An 18,859-nucleotide genomic window follows, 5' to 3' on the forward strand; every position below is an offset into this window, starting at 1 on the left:
AATAGTAGTCTCTAAATGAGCAAAACCAGATTTATTCTTTTGGGAATGAGCAAATGGCAAAACTGACCTGGCAGTCTTGTTAGAAAGTAGGGGATTTTTTTTTCTTGAAGGATTTTTCTCTCTTCCCTTTGTTTTGTCTTTTGGACAATTGATAAAAAGAGCAAGTTATACCTCTATATTTTTTGGAAGGCATGACTGTATGGTGGTGTGTGTGTGCCTAGAGGGATGAGGGAAGTCTTCCATGGGAAGTTGAATCACTTCTTGGCTTGTCTGACTGAATGACTATATTAGGGCTGTTCTTTTTGCCGTGAAGTGAAAAATAAGAGTAAGTTGAGTAATTTCCTAAAGTGTAATACATTTGCATTTTATGTGGGATACAAAATTTTCCTAAGGGTATGGTTATTTTGAAATTTAAATTTTCATGTCTGACCAGGGCTTTTATCCTTTAAATTCGGAAACTCTTAGACTAACCACCTTTTCTGTATGTTAATGCTGACAAAAACTTGTTCTCTTGTTGTTTAATAACTAAATCTGGTCAGCCATTGGAAAAGTCTGAGGATTATGACTGTGGTAATAAATGAGTACATAATCAGTCACCCAGCCTTTGGGTGTCTGGTGCCATTTTTAGCACTCTGCAGGAGAAACTGAAGAAGTGCCTATTGGCCTTTAAGGAACTCCCCATCTACTTAGAGTCAAAGTAAGCATCAAGGAACAGTGCAGAGCAGAACGCTGGAAAGTGAGTGCATCAGAGTTCAGGACTATCAAAGTTCAAAGGATAGAGTTTTAAGGTAGGTTAGAATAGGCAGAGAGATTCCCTAATTAGGAAGATAGGACTTAAAGAGTGGATTTTGGCTAAGGTGGAGTGATGAGGTAGGGAATTCTATAAGCCACAACTGTTCCTAAGGGCCAAGGGTGTTGAGGGAGGAAGAACCAAGTCCTGATTGTGGTCCTTAAGAGACCAACTGGATACCTATCTTGGGGAATAGTAGTGAATGAGACTGGACAAGACCATGGAGTGGTATGACATCCAGACGAGGGAGATTAGGCTTGATGAGGCCAAAGACTTTTGTAGTGTCCTCCTGAATTACAGCACAAGCCATATGGCTTCTCTGCTCCAAAGCCCTTGCTGGCTCCCACTTGCCTCTGAATAGAGTCTGTACTTTTTGGCATGACATCATATGCTTTTATAATTTAGATGGTTAATGCTTTCCCAGGCTAATGTTCTAGCACTCCCCTAAAGGATTTGACGCATGTGACTAGACAGTGTGGCTAGTCCTCCGTCATACCTGCCACTCATCAACATCTGTACCCCATTCATACTTTTTAAAGGCAACGCCTACCTTCATGGAATTTTTCTGCCTAATCAGTTCAGCCAGAGATCCTCATTCCTTTGGTGGAGTTCTGCACTTCATTTGTACTACCCGTGCGGTCTCATGTTTGTATTTCATGCTGTTGCCCCTTCCTTGAGGTCCCAGGAATGTCTCATCCATCTTTATAGCTCATAACACCTTGCAGAGCACCAGAACTAAAGCAGGCATTTAAATATTTGTTGAAGGGATAAATGAATTTTGTTAATACTCACTAGTTCACTACTAACTGGCTGTGACATGCTAGTGATGACAAAATCCCATTAGGAAATTCTGGTCAGTAAATGTCAGTGATGTTTCCCTTGATCTCATTGCCTTTGTTTTATAGAGTGAGGTTTGTTCTTATTTCCATAGATGTTCATATGGAAAGGGAGTTTCTTACTTGTTGGCTGTTCTCTTCTTTTTCCGTTTCCTTGCCAAAACACTCTCCACCCTGCTTCCCTTCTCTAGCTGTTATGAAGCCCTTGTCCATATTCCTAACCAAGATAGCAGTGTGTGCACTCAAGTGTTCTGTTCTGGTCTCTATGACAGAATCTCTTGGAAGGAATTGAAAGTACACAAAAGAGCAGGCATACATGTTGTGTAGAACTCACTTTGTGTTATGGTTCTTTTTCTCTGTTAATGCTTCATTTCTCAAAGTTTTTTACAATCTAAAATATTTATTACCAGGTTAGCAATCCTATAGCAACCATTATGGAAGGATTCACTAAGATGCTTTCTCTAATAGGAAAAATATCTTAAGAGGCAGCTAGGAAAAGTTGAGTATATAGACAGAGCCTAAATGTTTCCTTGTGAAATGGTAGAATATTTATATCCAGCTCTCATCACTCTGCTACCTCAGAGCTGCACCTACCAGTCCATAAAACGTTAGCAAAATCCAAATCTCTTACTTGCTTGACCTTTTTACAACACTTGACATTGTTTACTGCTGTATGAGATATTTCCTTCTTTTAGCGTCCCTGATGTCCCATCTGTGTGTTGATTCCCAAATCCGAATGCCCAATCCCAGCCATTCTCCTGGGCTCTAGATGTACACGCTCGCCTGCTTACCAGGGCTCTGCTTGGATGTCTCTGAGATCCTCTGATTCTCTGCATCTAAAACCGACTGATCATCTGATCTCTTCCTGCCACCTCCTTCTGCTCCATTCCACTGTTTATCTGGTTGCCCAGGGCAGAATCCCAGTCAAACAACACTGCTTTCTCCCTCGCCCCTCCCATCCCCAGTGCCAGTCAAAGGTAAATACCTTTGGACCTCCCCTCCACTCTCATCTGCTGCCATTACAGCTTTGTGACCTGTCTCCCTGCCTCTCATCTTTTCCCTCCTGTCTATTGAGCATGCTCTAGAAAAATGGTATTTTTCAAGTGCAGAACTGATTGTGCCTTTCCCTAGCTAACAACCCTTCAATGGCTTTTTCTTGTTGCCATGATTCATTCAGACTTCTCAGTATGAGTAGCGTGTTCATCGGGAGCTGGCCTTTTTCTGCTCCTCAGGCCTCGTCCTTTGTCACTTACTGTTTCTCACCTCTGGGCCTTCGCAGCCAATCCTCTGCCAGAGCCTGTCCCCAGAATGCCTGCGAAGCTCTCCGTCCCGGGCCTCCCTGCAGTGCTGCGCACGTTCCTCTCACCCAGTTAGTTCCTGCTCCTCTGTCGGGCCTCCGGTTAGTCAGCATCGCCGCAGCAGGCCCGTGCTGGCCCGTGGAGCGTTTCCATCTCCAGGCAGATGTTCTCTAGGAGACGGAGCACCCTGTACTCCTCTGTTCAAACACTTCTGGCCCATTCTCATAACTTCTTCATGTCTTGTTTGCTGCGGGACCGTCAGTGCCCAGCATGGGTGTTGAGTAAATATCTGTCTGATCCACTTCACTCCCCAAAAAGCTTGTTGAAGGTTGTAGTATACGATCACGACAACATTACGAATTTTCCTTGTGAAATTTCTTGGTTGTTCAAGTTGCTACTGATACTAAATTTGCCATTTTTGGCATTCTGAGCATTCCATGTTTTTAAAATACTAATGTATTTTAAAGCCACATTCTTTGGAAAAATTTGAAAATTCTAAAAAATACAAAATATTTGGTATACTTAAATAGGTGCCATTTATCATATGTCGATTATATCTCCATAAAGTTGCTTAAAAATCATTTAAATGGTGGGGGTGCCTGGGTGGTGCAGTTGGCTAAGCATCTGACTCTTGATTTTGGTTCAGGTTGGGATCTCAGGGTTGTGAGATTGAGCCCCACATTGTACTGCACACTCACTGTGGAGTCTGCTTAGAGTTTCTCTCTCCCTCTCCCTCTGCCCCTCTCTCCTTGCCCCCCCTTAAATAAATAAGTAAATCTTTAAAAAAAAAAAATCACTTAAGTAGTAACTTAAATATTTTTCAAGGTCTAGCTTACCATCTGAAGTAGAGGTTATGACCAAAAGTTTAGTCTGAGCCTTGTGGTTGTAAATGTATATACCAACTATTTGGGCGGGGGAAATAGCAGAAGTGTTATTTGAATGACTCTTTAATACTATAGTTAGTGTGTTGAAGAATAAGAACGTGTGGGGAGGGTGCATTTCCTTTTTACTCTTAATGCTTTGGGGGGACAAAGAGGTGCTATTACTTAGTTATTTTGCTCAACTAAAAGTTTGCAATTGTAGGATTATGAAGTTGGTAAGATTTCTGCATGTGAGAAGTAGTTCTTTCACCATTATGAGGAAAAATCAAAGTAGGTTTTGTTTTGTGAGTGCTGTACTGTCTTATGTGATGTAGTCATAATGGTCGTGCTAAAAATAAATGTTGCTAGAAGATTCAGAAATAACAGTGAATGTGACTTACAATTGATCATATATGACTGTCTTTGGGATCTGGTTTCAAATATAGTTCATGAGCACACAGAGATGATTATCAAACCGTATACTGCATGGGCGGTGTCTCAGTTCTTTTGATAGGGGCACTAGACAGGCTGAACAGGAGAATGTCGGCCATCTAGTATGTATTAATTTCAGCAGGAAATGTTACAGATTGTTCCACATAGTAAAGAAGATGAAGAAATGGGACTGGAGGTTCAGTTGGCTTTATAGCTGGTGGACTAGCACTTCATCAGGAGTGCTGGTTGGTGCATCACCATCCTTCCAGGGTAGGCTTTGGGGTATCTCTGGGCTTCCATTGTTTGTTTGTTTTTAAAGATTTTATTTTATTTATTTGACAGAGAGATAGCACAAGTAGGCAGAGCGGCAGGTAGAGGGAGAGGGAGAAGCAGGCTCTCTGCTGAGCAGGGAGCCCGATGTGGGGCTTGATCCCAGGACCCTGGGATCGTGACCTGAACTGAAGGCAGACGCCTGACCGACTGAGCCACCCAGGCACCCTGGACCTCCATTGTTAGCCTTGCTCTTCAGCTTTATTGATGACACAAGGTTTGGAGGGACAGCTGTTATTTCAGTGACAGAATCTAGGTTCAAGATGCTGTTTGTAGGCTAAAGTGATAATGAGAATATAGAAGGGAGAGATGTAAAGTGGGTTCTTCACATAAAATCACAAGGTATGGGACGTTTTATTACAGTATGGAGAAGACCTATTTTGAGTCCAACAAAAAAGGTACAGGAAGTGAGCTTATTTCATCAGAGGCGTTTATCCTTGTAATAGGGTGGTATTTGTGTTAAGACAGTCAGTTTCATCTTAATCACCCCAGAGTATGTATGCGAGAGCCATCAGCCAGCCAGCAGTTGTGGGAACTGTGATCCAGGGGAGAACCCCTGAGGAGGACAGTGAGTGAGTCGTGGTGGGTATCTTCAAATATTTAAAATGCTGCGTCAACATAATGTTTGTCCCAAGGAGAAAAACTAGGATTAGTGGGCTGGTTAATTCTGAGGAAGACCTGGCTCTCAGTCGTCAGTGTTCAGACTAAAGTCTCTTGTGTTGGATGCGTTCGTTCTGATTTTTGTAATATATTACTAGAGTGAAAAGCTGTTAAAAAAAAAAAAGGGAAATGTTCAGTATTAAAATGTTGACAAGTCGAGTCTGTTTAACGTAATGATACACTTTCTACCTGTACTTTCTAAAATTAGGAATGATTTGTCATTTTTATTGAAAAAAAATTTTTCAGTCCTTTGGCATTTGTGTAAAATCAGATATGAAAATATTGATATGAGTAACAAATTCCAAGTTTTCTCAACGATAGTTTTCTTTCTTTAACTTTGGGGGATTACTCAAGGCAAAATAAGATGCGTAATGAAAGGAAAGAAGATTTACAGAATTGAGTGTGAGAGAGGCTCACGTTGTTAGCTGTATGACCTTACCCAAGAGGTGCTCTGAGTGCACTTCTTGCTCAGCTGCCAAGTGGGTGCTAACATTCTAGCTTTTGAGGAGGAATCAATGAGATTGTGCATGTGGAAGCACCTGGCAAACAACAAGTACTCAGTACACATTGTTGTTAATCAGTCTTGCCCCAGAAGAAGCTATCCTGTCACTACCTTTCTACCCGAAATTATGATTCTGCCATCTCTCTTTTCTCCCCACTCCTTTTATTTTACCAAGCTGTTGGCAGTTTTAGTAAAATTCAGCATTTGTGGACTTGTTCCTGTTGAGACCTGTTTCCCAGGAGGAGCAAAAGTTTGTGCAGAGACATTTTTAAGGCTTTTTGTTACTTTTCTTGTATTCGTCCATCTTAATTTCTTTTGCCATTGTTAGTTGTGGTCAAATAACTTGCTGCTGCCAGCTAAATGGTCATCAGGTTTCTTCTTGCAAAGGCAGTAAGGGGTTAAGCAGACGCGCAGCTTTGCTACCACTCAGGCCAAATGAAAAAGAACTGCTGGTGGGCTGCTGGCTTCGCTGCCTTCTCTGCTGCCTTTTTCACCTTGGAACCTCCAAATCTGAAAGTTGGAGAAATGCCTGGCGGACGAGGACAGTAGGCCTCCCTCTCCTGGATCAGACACCTCAGTTGAAATTAAAAAGGAAATCCCAAATAGAAACCATGCTTTTGCAGCCATTGTAAAGAATTTCCTTCTTTCATTAAGCGACCGTCATACATGAAGGAGTCTGTTATTCCAAGCAGACGAGAATTGCCCAAGTGGAGGTGAAGTGTTTTATCTATATTCTAGTAAATTCTGCCACCAACAAACAGGTAACTCTGGGTGACTCACTGTTTTTAAGTTAATCACAGATAAATGAAAATTAACTGTGGTAGACCTTTCCTTCCTTCTGATTTCATGTGAAAAGTGGCGGAGGAAAACACAGTGACGTAAGAATACACATGTTTTCTACAGCCGATTTTGAGAGAATTTCTCAATTCCTTTTTCTTTCTCCTCTGTGTCTGCCCACATCCTATGAGCTATGTGGCAGGTGATAAAAGATTGCTTAGTCTCAGGCTGACCATGTCCCTTCAAGAAGGAACTTCCTCTCGTGCCCACCCCCTGTCATTTTTCAGTTCTGGAAACCTAGGTCCAGAGAGTCCAAGTCATCATCCCACATTGCTCAGTGAGAACAGCGGCACACCTCGGAATAGAAAGAACCCTTGATTTTCACCCTGGTATCTTGTGTTCCTGCAGAGACTGAATTGATCATTGGGAGGGGTCAGTTAGCCAGTGCCCAGTCTCATGCTGCTGTTTTGTGTTCACTTTGGGGTTATAGGAAAAATATTTAGAAGTAGACCGCCCCCCCCGCCCCCACCCCCCTGCACCTCCCTGCAGTGCTTACTGGCTTTTGGTGTTCTGTTTGAGTCTTAGCATCCCCACTAGGTGGTGTCCTAATTCAGAAATTTGACTGTGGGGCCTTGAGACTGGGTTCTGCCCTAACTAAACAAAAGGAGCTGAATAGAGCTGACCCATGAGAATTGCTTAAATAATTTGGATAAGGTGTTAGATGTTGTAATTAAATAAATCAAGGGAAAATTTAATTTGTGAACAGAAATGCTGTAGTTGACTTAAAATGCATAAAACATTTTTCTACTTCATTTTCTGGAATCTTTAAGCACATATGTTGGGCCTGTGGTATGAACAGAGTACAAGCACTGGTTGCTTCTGTTGAAGAATTTGGGACTCCTTTTGAGGATAGAGAGTGGGATGGAGGACACAGAAGGGAGATAGGATTAATCTTGTAAATAACTACTATGGTAAGAGGCTGTCAATAGTAAACCTATTTTACTACAAGTTCCCAAAATTAAAGAAAAGGGAGAATTTTCTCAAAACAAAAATTTGTAGCTCTCGGCTCTGGTCTGGATACAAAATGATTGGTTGGTGTGTTTCAAACTACTAACTGAGTAACTGTTCAGTGGTTCCAGATGTTTTTGATAAAAACTTGGAATTGTCAGCTCAGCAGCCCAAGCATAGGGCTGCGGATTCTGTCTTCTGTGGAAAGTGCTGAACAGATCCAGAGGGGAAGGCAAAACAGACGGTCCCCCCCCCCCCCCCGCCCTGCCCCGAGTATTTGTTCCCTACCCAAAGCGTTTATTCTATAAGAAGGAACAGAATACGGAAGGACAATTCTAAATCTTTGTAGTAGGTTTATGTGTGCAGAAGGAGTAGGAAACCTAGATTTCCAGCCTCTGGCACAAAGTCAGCAGATGGTCAGAAATAAAAAAGTTAATCTGTAGGTCTTAAAACATTTCAGACAATTACTTTATTTTGAAACCGGTTTCTCTTTATATAAACATCTTGAGGACAGAGACCTTGTTATTTGTTTGCCTTCACTGCAAGGCACAAAATATCTGTTAAAGCAATATAGATTATCTGCATTTAAGTCAGTAAGTACTTAGACAAGGTTGGGAATAGGAAGGCTGTATGGTGACTAAAGCATCTCCGATCCCTTGAGAGATGCCTGGGAACCTTGGAAGCAGGAAACATTTGCTTTTAATTAAAACAGAGGGCGTGGCAGGAGGGATAAACCATGTGGAGGACAGAGGGGAGCCAGCCTTGTGTTCATATGGAGAGGAGGGGGTTTCTAAATTACAGCCTGATGAAAGTTCCTACAGAAAAGCTGATAAAACCAGCCATTTTCCCATACCCTAAAGCCTAAAAGGGTCTTACGATTTGTGCTCTGGACCACAGAGTCTCAAAGTATTTGTAAAGTCCTGGTCAGGTTCCCACCCTTTTGGGAAGTCTGAGCAAGAACTTTATTTACAACTCTTTAATCTCTCTCTAATCATCGTGTTTCTACTGTTTTCCATCCTCACTCTGGTGAAAAGCAACGTCTGTTTCACTGTTCGCGTTGGTAACATCACAGAGCCAGGGCTCACCGGGGGCACGCGGGGAGGGGGAGGTGGTCCACCGGCCTTGGATGACACAGGGAGGGGTGGGGATCGGGGCTCTGCATTGGGCACAGCTAGGGCCGCAGTGTAGTAATAGGTGAGGACAACGCTTGCTTTCCTCATAGGGTTTGCTGCATTTCCCTCCTTTGGCTGGTTAGCAGTGTGAACGCCTGGACTGGGGAAATGATGACTCATCAGACCTTCTACACCCCTTTTATAAAACTCCTGAGAAACCTTGTCACCAACTCTGCAATACTGACAGAAATTTAAGTACTGAATCTCTTTTCTTCCTCTCCCCTGTGGTATCTGAACCCCCTCATTCACACTCTTCAGGTCTGGCTAATGACTACCTTAGCCCCTTGAGGAAAATGGTGGCAGCCTAATGCTCCTAGAAGGACAAGATCTTATTCTTTTCCTCTCTCCACTCTTTTCCCCTTTTTGCTTCCTTCGGTCCCCCCCCCCCCCCCATCATTTAAGAACCAAGTTGAGAGGGTGTCTGAAGAGGATGAATTCTGGAGTAGGCCACTCGGAGGCTGCGGCACAGGGCGGAGCTGGGGGGAGGGGGCCTCAGCAAGAATGAAGTGACAGAGCCGCAAGGCTTAGCCAGTGCGCACGAAAGCCCTGAAGGGGGACGCAGTCCCAGCCTAGGTGACCCTCCTCACTCAGAAGTATTGACACATGCACCCATTCATTCTACTCCTTTTCTCTTTAATTGTCTGTAAAGGTCTTCCTTCACTCACTCACTTTCTCCCCACCCACCCCCCTGCCCCACAAAAAAAACAAAAAACAAAAACAAAAAGATGAACTCTTGATGATTTTTAAACCATATCAGGCACTTTTGTAGCCACTTCTGGATCCTAGAGACATAGCCTTAAATACTTGGCTGACATTTTTCTCATGTTAAATCACTGGTTTGCTTTTGGCAGGGAGCTGCAGTGTGCGCCTTGGGTAGTTTCAATTTTCTGTACTTCGTGGAATAGATAAGTGTGTTGTACTTGCTCATGATGTTTAGGATGACATCCTCCCCCCTTTATTATCGTACTGCTCTGACTTCAAAGCATTCGAGTTGCATCTTGCAATGCCTGACAGAGCCTTTTTCATAGGGACAGTGAGGAGGAGGAGGAGGAAGTGGGTTGGAAAAAGAAGCCTTGTTTTTCTCTTCTCCGTCTGTGGATGAATCATGTTCCCACTGCAATTAGGTTTTCAAACCTCCAAGGCTGCTGGTGCGGAGCTCAAAGGGCAAGTAGTGACGTTCCTGAGGGTGAGGGAAAAGGGGGGCTGGGGCAGGGAAGGGCCAGCGCCCAAGAAGGGAGGAGAGAGTAGAGCAGGGGGAGTGGTCTTTCTTGTCGCCTTTTCCTGTGCTGTCATTAGAGATTTTCAACTGAAATCGGAACCAAGCCCTTCTGCCTGGTGAGCAGGAGCCTGACTCCGAAGACTCGACTTTGAACAGAATCTCCAAGCTTCTGCTGGTTTTTGTTTTTGTTTTTTCTGTAAAGGAAAAATTTACCCTCCTCGTCTTTTTTGTTTTGTTTTTGTAAGCGAGAACAGAATTTAATGAGAGAATGAGAATGTTTTCATGCCATCCCTTTGAAATAGAGTTGTCTTACCTTTTTCTGTCTTTCGCTTTTCCTGACAAAGTGCATACTGGATTTTTATTGCCTGCTTTGGGTTTTTCCCCCACGTGCGTCAGCCATTATGCTTAGCTGGTTCATTCTTAATTTTTCTACTAGAGTTGTCGCCAGTGATGGAAACGCTGTGTGCTTCTCTTTCACTCAAGATCTGCCTAAAGTATAGGATCAGGAGGCACTTACTGTTTATAGTATGAATTACAGTGCTCTGAAGTTGCCAGAAAGCCTTCGATCCGTTCAAGGAATTGGATTCCACTTGGTTTCTTTTTAATCAATTTTGGACCCTTTGAGGGTTTTATAGAGAGAGGAATCTGGAGTGCAGTGTCTCCAGCTCGGCGTGAGAAATTAGGCACCGTGGACTTGGGGGGCGCAGCTGGGGCAAAGATGTATGAGCGGCACAAGAGACGCTACAGCTTGTGTGACTTCTCCAAGGTGGACAGGACCGTAGATGTGGTGTTGCTGAAGGTAAGGGGCCGCACTGCACACACCTCAAAGCTCGCAAGCTCCTTCCTCTCTTTGCGTCCGGTAACTGAGCGCCCGGCTGCCCCGTACTGGGAGAAAGGCTGAGAAGATGTGTGAAAAGTCGGGAGCGGAGGGGTGAGGTTGGTGATTTTAGGGTTCTTAAAAGAAGATCTGAACAGAGACTGCGGGGGGAGGGGGGCTTAAGAATCAGGACTGAGCCACACTTACTGTTGAAATGTCATTTTGTTTGCTTTAAAATGCATTCTTAAAGCTTAGGAGCACCTCATAGTCTTGAAAATCACAGCGGGAGAAATTTGCCTTTAGAGTTGCTCTTTCCTAAGATGTCTCTGTCTGTCCGTCTGTCCCTGTTCTCCGTTCCCTCAGCCTCCCTTGCTCCAGCCCTTCCTGTCTGGGTATCGCTCTCTGTTGTCTTCTGCTGTCTCTTGCAACTCTGTCGGGGCAAGATGAACATTTCCTTTCACAGGGTCCCCAACCTATTTATTACAGTTGCAAAGTGGTGCTTCAGCCTTGGTTTTGACTGCCTTTCGTGGACTCTGTTGAGAGCTGTATTTGTTTTCTTGGCGTTAGTGATGTTGGGTGTCTAAGCGGGATGGGGGCGGAGACTCTGAATAGCTAATTGCTCACAGAAGGCATCCTTGTAGCTAAAATTAGTAAGGACTCCTCCAGCCATAAGATGGGAGTCTGGGAATGTTGGACAACTCAAGGAGCACTTTTTGGAAGTTTAGCAGTTTTCTGGCAAAGGCAGGGGAAATTGGAAGCCAACCAAGTGCTTCACAGATGCCAAAAGAACCTCAGTACCTGAACTTGTGAAAGTGTAACGCTAGCAGAGTGTAGGCAGAGAGGTAATGTATTGCCCTGGTCAAAGAAATTTTGGAACTGTGCTATCAATTTATCAATGCGGTTTATTACTTGGGACTTCCTAAATTTTTTCCTTGGTCCATTGAGGCCAAGAAATGGGTCTAGAAGGCTAGACACAGAAGCCAACGAACTACCACCTTGGGTGAAGGGCCAGAGAGGAGTCGTGATTTGTGGTAGAGTGGTGTCACTGTCCCACCTAATTGCTGTCAGGTACTTGTCTGACTTGCTAGGCCTAGCCTGAGAGCAGTTGGGGATTTGGCATTTTGAACTTGTTCCAAGATGTTATTAATTTTAGTTTCTCCGAAATGTGATTACCTCTGTGAAAGCACAGTGGTGTTTTAAAATTTCTGTCCTCATATAATATATTTAGGAGAGCCCAGTTTTTAGGACTTTTATGTGCTTGACTCTTGATGATCTTAGATTTTACTTGTCTGGGGGAAGAGAAAGAAAGAAAAAAAGGAGAGAGGGTAGAACATCCCAGTCTAGGTGTCACAGGGAGAATCATACACTTAAAATAATGCTAAAATGCATAGTACTCTACGCTCTAGCTGGGAAGGAAAGCCTTTACGAGTGCAGCTAAGTCAGCATGGGCCTATTGGCCTCGGAGATGCTGTTTTACAATTTTAACGAAACACTTCCATGTACATTATTTCATTTGAGACTTACTGCTCAGGCAGCAGCTGTTCCCCTTCTCCTCACGCCCCACCCCCCCCCACCCCCATAGGAAGAGCGTAAGGCTTCTCTTCATCTCTTGAGCCATGGTGAGGAGTATGAAGAACTTGACTGACAAAGATGTGATTTTCTTTTTTTTTTTTCCACAAGGCCATAGCTAATGAAGGATGGAATTAGTTTTTTAGGTGAATTTGTTTGTATTCTTCTTCTTTTTTTTTTTTTGTACCGTGTGCCAATTGTATAATGAAAGTGTTTTAGTAGAGAAAACTTCACTTCTCAGAAAATATGCATTGATTACAAATAAGTAAACACTAGGAGTCCTGAAAATAGTGTGTTTGAAATAAGATAGCTAAGTTTCGTGTTAGTTTTTTTGCTTTGGAGACAGAGAAGAAGGTTGTTGAGAGCCATACATTAAAACAGTATTAATGACCCGTTCTATGCCAGCGACGGCACTAAGTCCAAGGAGTACACGGTTCTTTAAAATCCTCCTATTGCTCAAAGACAGACAGTAAAAAGTAGGAATTGCTGTAAGTGATTCAACAGGAATAAGCAGTGGGGAATATAGGAAATAATCAGAAGGCCTGTTTTAGATAAAAGATGTTTCTGAGGTGCTGCCGTTTAAAAAACTGATCTCCTGAGGATAGAAAGATGCTCACTCTACCAAGGGAAAGTGTTCAGGCGAGAATGAACAGTAAATGTAGAGGCCCTGAGGTATTCGGGGAAGCAGTGGCCGGGCCACTGTGACGGGGGTGTCACATGACTGAGCAAGCAGAGGACCAGTTTCAGAAGGGTCATAAGTGGGACCTAGAAAAGCAGGGCCTTGACAGCCGTGAGGACTTGGCTTTGTCTGGATACGTTACTTCTCAAATAATGTTTTGAAGAGATCCTTCTGGCGGTGTGGGAATGAGGTAGGCCGCCATTATGGCAGCCCGAGGAATGGTAACTTGGTTTTGTGGTCTGAAGTGGGAAGAAGTGGATGGATATGAGATCCAGGCTTTTCATTTTTACATTCCTAGTGTTTGTCTCATTTTACATATGGAAAAACAGATTGGGTATTCAGTAATTTTCCGACGGTCTCACAGCTCATGTGTAATAGGTAATAGGATGCAAACCCACTCTTCAAGTCAGCAGTGCCTTTTGTTACATGAATATGTGAATCGGTTTTCATATAAATATACATGTGTTTCTTTTCTGTTTTAGACTTTAGGAGTTTTATGTTGTGTTTTTGTTTTTTTGTTTGCTTTTTAAGTAGGCTCCAACATGGGGCTTGAACTCACAGCCCTGAGATCAAGACCTGAGCTGAGATCAAGAGTCAGACGTTTAACTGACTGACCACCCAGGCGCCCCTAGACTTTCCTATTGAAAATAGTCTTAGAAGCTGTGTCGACCGCTTCTTTCCCAGGGTAGGAATTCCTTCCATAACACTTAGGGCAAATTTGTGACCTCACATAAATTCATTTTGTTGCACAATTTTTTGCAGATTTTTTCCACAATTTTTTTTCTTTAATCATTCAGAAGTATTCTCCAATTATTTTTCATTTTGAGCTTTGGTATCTTTAATCAGTGTTTTTAAAACATTATTATATTTGGGTGTATATGCCACTTCAGTTCTCAAGTGATGGTGTGTATGTTCTCACTCCACTTTTGTCTGTGGAAATTTGCTCTTTTATACAAATGAACTTGTAATTTTTTCATCTGTTCGCTATTTCTAAGTACTGAAAACAATGTTTCTAATTTGTATTAAATGCTCAAAAAGTTTTGTTAAGGGGCGCCTGGGTGGCTCAGTCTTTAAGTGTCTGCCTTCAGCTCAGGTCCTGATCCCAGGGTCCTGGGATCGAGCCCCACGTTGGGCTCCCTGCTCCGCGGGAAGCCTGCTTCTCCCTCTCCCACTCCCCCTGCTTGTGTTCCCTCTCTCGCTGTCTCTCTGTCAAATAAATAAATAATCTTTAAAAAAAAAGTTTTATTAATTGAATTAATCTTTTAGGGCTACTAAGTAAGGATTCCTACGCATCATGCTGCATAAGCTGTAGTTAACGTACTGAAAGGTAAGAACACAGAGATGGAGGATGACAGTAAACACAAAATTCAGATTGTGGGCCCGCTGGTGTGGAATTCCACATTTACGACTGCAGGCCCTCCCACTGGCATCCTAGTAATTCGCTGGGTTAGCTTCACAATTCTCATTCTGGGTTATGTCTCCATGCTTTCTTTGGCTTATGCTGCAATCCGATCTTTTCCCTTCATCAGTTCTGTGCAGTTCTGTTTCATGGTAGCTCTCCTGCATCAAGGCCTTCTCTTAAGATTTCCCTAAAGCTGCATATGTTGTTAGTCTTTGTCCTCAGATCAGCTCTTGCTTCCCATCATCAGCCTCCAACATCCCTGAAATGTTACCTCCTTTCTGAATTCTTTGCTAAATAAAAAGGCATAAGTTAACAGTATTCATTGGTCACTTACCCCTCTGGCCCACGGCCCAGTACACACACACACACACACACACACACACACACACACACACACACACACACACACACACACACACATTGCTCTTCCTTGCTGTATGACATTCCCTTGACTATGCGCTCTCGATGTGTGTGTAAGTTCTTGCTCCTATGATAAGTGGTTGGTAACTATGAATCACATGCTCAGAATGGGATATGGAAGAATTTTATGGTTGGCAGGAACCTGTTGGTACTAACATGCCTATTTTTGTCAACATCCTTCAAAAGCTAGTAGGGAACTCACAAGTTGATGAATGATAGAAGTTTTCACCTAACATAGTTCAGGAGCTAAATTCATGGTGAGTATTCCTGAGACCAGTGTTAACACAAGAGGACACTGCATATCTGAAACTTACTGCAAAACTAGCATACCAGAAAGAAGGGTGTCTGAATCTAGGATTGACTGCTAATGTAACCTGATTTTAGTCCAAGGCCCATTTCTGTTTTACTAATGTTATAACTTTAGGTACCTGCAAAAATATGGCCTACTAATAATAATATGATTCTTCATGTTATTGATGGTTTATTGACGGCATACTTTGTAGCTAGTAATTAAGAGTGTCAGGTGAATGCTTAAAAGATTTGCAACCATGTTTTGTGTGCATCGAATGAAATTATTTACAGAGGACAGCCCCATCCCTATCCATGATGTTTGGGCAGGCCACATGACCTCATTAGCTAAAGCTCAGAAAGAGTAATTTATCTTTAAGTCTGGTGTCATTTTCCTGAGAAATACACACATCCTTTATACGTTTGCTTTCTCTAAGACAGTTCCACCTTGCGACAAACAGAAGATGTAAGGAGGCTAAGGACTGAGGGCAACTGCGCATATCTGCTCAGTTGCAATCTGATGCCCTGAAAAGATTTTGACTCAAGTATTGGCTTCCGTGTCCAGATGGTGGGTTTTTTGCTTCCTTTTGTTCAGCCTTGTAACTGGCTGGATCTCCTGAGACAGTTGCAGAGGAAGTAAATATGAGCAATGGCTGGGAAGGCTGGGTGTAACCATGAGCTCGTATTATTAGGATGTTCAGATATAAACAGTAGGAGAAACACTGCCAAAAACAAAAGGCAGTTCCCTCTCTGCTGGAAATATGTACAACTCTATTTTCAGACTGATGGGAACACAACGTGGGTGCAGTTTAGATGATCACAAGGAGTCCCAGGCTTCATGGCAGGAATGAAAAATTACCTGGATGGCCCTGACATTTCTTCTGAGCTTCCATTGTCCCAGGGTCCATGTGCCAAGTAGTTCCTCCGAACTTTGGATGTTGAATACCTATGGTGTCTGTGATCTAAGGATCATGGAGATAGTGTGGGTAAAGGACTAAGTTTGGTTTCTAGCTAAAGAATCGTAAATGGGGTCAGAGCCAGAAAGTTTTTTGGTAACTTCTTCCTCCCAAAAATGTGGATATGTAATAGCAGAGTGTCTGTCTTCCTCACTTCCAGCCACTTGCTAAACAAAGTTTCTGAATCATCTTGAACTCTTTCCTCTCCTACCCATTCAGTCCGTTGCCAGTCCTGCATCTTGCTCATACTACCTCAAAGATGCCATAGTGCAAAATCTGGAGAGATGGGCTCATAATCATCTTCATTGTTCTCTTTTAAAACTCAAATTATTAGCGTCTTGACACTGTTGTTTCTTCCTTTTCTGTCTCCTAAATCTGCTAACAATCAGAATCTTGCCCAGCCTAGTTTCAGAGCCAAGTAAGAAAATTGTTGATAGTACAGAGAACCAGCTTATCATCTGTTTATGGAAAAATCTCAGTCTTAGAGGTCACCTTTTGGAAGAGACTAACGGTCAAACAGGTGTGTTACCATGTTTGTACTCGGGACTTGGCGTTGTATCTGGCCTATAGGAAGCACTCTGAAAATGTTTCCAGTGTAGCCACACTGTGTGGTCTTTTAAGTTCTCTCTTGGTGTGAGTGAGAAAGAGACAGTTATTGAAGAATAGCACTGAGACTAGGGCAGACTTACCTGTGACTTCAGATTCTGAAATGGGGGAGATATTTTGTAATCCAGTTTATATCTCTTAAGCAGTTTACTGATACAGTAAGAACGATCTGTTCACACAAGAAGACAGTATGCTTGGTGTTGCTGTCACTGTATACAGGATGTGGAAAATGCTGATACGTGTTTTGACAGTCTTTCCACACTCGGTGCAAATGAAGTTGGCCCTCCGGTTAATGGCATTGACCGTGATTGGTAGCATCTGGCCCAGAATTCCAGCTCTGCCCTGACTATGTGCATCGCTTGACCACTTTTGTCTAAATGAGCTTGCTGATCTCTAATTGCCGCACACTTTTTTTTTTTTTAATTTAATTGTGGGAGCACACACGTAACACAGAATTTACCACGCAGTAGCTGTACAGGTCCTGGTGGGTCAGTACATTCACATTGTTGTACAACCATCACCTCCATGCGTCTCCAGAACTTTCTCATCTTTGCAAACTGAGACTCTACCCATTAAATAATAATTCCACTTCTCTCTCTCCCTCCTCCTCGTGCCTGGAAACCACCATTCTGATTTTGTTTTGTCTCTTGAGTTTGACTACTCTGGTTCGCTCACATAGGTGGAAACGTACAGTATTTGTACTTGGGCTGACTGGCTTGTTTCACTTAGCATCATGTCCACAGGGTCATCCGTGTTGTGGCATGTGTCAGACTTTCCTTCCTTTTTAAGGCTGAATGGTGTTCCACTGTATGTGCATACCACATTTTATTTATCCATCCATTGATGGGCATTTGTGGTGTTTCCACCTTTTATCTATTGTGAATAGCGCTACTGTGGACATTGGTGTACAAATAACTGTTCGAGTCCCAGCTGTCAGTTCTTTTCAGCATATACCCAGAAGTGGGATTGCTGGATCATGCGGTAGTTCTCCGTGTCATTTTGGGAAGTATCAGCCACCGTTTCACAGCGACGGCTGTGTCTGACATTCCCACCAGCGGTGCACAAGGTTCCAACTTCTCTGTGCCCTCGCCAACACTTGTTGTTTCCTCAGTGGTTTTTTGGAGGTGGGGAGGTGATGGTGGCCACCCGAAGGGCTGTAATACAGCATCTCGTTGTGGTTTGGACTTACATGCATTTCCCCAATGCACACTCACTTTTGCGCTGGTTGTGTTTGTAAGAGGCCAGAAGGAGCTTTCCAGGCTGCTTCATGTCAAACTCTTAAAGACATCTGAGCACCTGAAGCTCTGCATAGTCAAACAGAGTGTGCCATCGTATTCTTCCCCACTGGATTTCCTGTCTGTTACATGGTGGATTTTGACCGCTTTTTCTTATTTCTGTAGATTCTACCCTGTGTGCTGGCGTACTGGTCTGCTTCTGTCTGCAGAGGACATGTCCCCAGTCCGGTGGCACACTGACACCAGACTGGCCCGGTTTCAGGCTCCTCCTCGCTGATCTCTGTGTCCTGAGGCTCCATGCCCCCTTCCTCCCCGCTACCCCATTTTATCGGTACGCTTCTAGAGTTACCTTCCGGGCATAATACTGCTCTCACTCCCTTGCTTCTGTAACTGGCGGAAGGGTCCACCCTTGCTTGAGAATAAACCCTAGATTCAACTGTAGCCATACCTTCGATTCTTCTTTTTGGGAACCTTTGGGCTTTTTGTGTTCCTCAGAAACATCTAAGGAAAAGGTCTGTCATCGGGGTTCTGAGGGACATGCTCCAGAACCACTGACTGGACACACGTGCGTGTTTCTGGTAAGGGTTCCATGGCTTCCCTCAGATTCTTGGAAGGAGTCTGTGCCGCCGTAGGCTATGAACTCCGGCTCTGAAGTGTCCCAACTGATGGCTCATCCTTTTTTTCACGTGGCTGGAATTTCCTTCCTCTCCTCCTCTCTCTCCAGAGCATACTGCCCCCTTTCAAGGCCCACCTCATATACCACCACTTTTGCTAAGCTTTTCTCAACTATCTGAACCAGAAATTATCTTTCTTTAATTTTTTTTTTTTTTTTTTTTTAATTCTAGGAGCTTCCTTCCTGTTGTGGGTTTCCAGTACTCTATACCTATTGTATTTCAGTGACTACTCAGTGTTTCCTGAGCTGTGGTCCACGGATGGTGGAGTCATTTCACATGGTTATTTACCTCTGTTATCCTGGGGCAAGGAGGCAAATGTAACCCATGGC

General features: G+C 43.3%; 1 protein-coding gene across 17 annotated transcripts in view; it reads left to right on the top strand.

Moving 5' to 3' along the window:
• Positions 1–18,859, top strand: part of AKAP13 (A-kinase anchoring protein 13) — a 323,215-nt gene that overhangs the window by 198,375 nt on the left and 105,981 nt on the right. The window contains exon 1 of one of the 17 annotated variants that reach the window (XM_027570088.2): positions 10,603–10,683. The exons of the other annotated variants lie outside the window; for them this stretch is intronic. Within the exon in view, the coding sequence (XP_027425889.1) occupies positions 10,603–10,683 (81 nt within the window). Of the gene's footprint in view, positions 1–10,602; positions 10,684–18,859 lie in introns of those variants that run through there. 17 annotated transcript variants of the gene reach the window in all.

The sequence above is a fragment of the Zalophus californianus genome, chromosome 6, assembly GCF_009762305.2.
Source record: "Zalophus californianus isolate mZalCal1 chromosome 6, mZalCal1.pri.v2, whole genome shotgun sequence".
In the NCBI taxonomy this organism is placed as follows: domain Eukaryota; kingdom Metazoa; phylum Chordata; class Mammalia; order Carnivora; family Otariidae; genus Zalophus; species Zalophus californianus.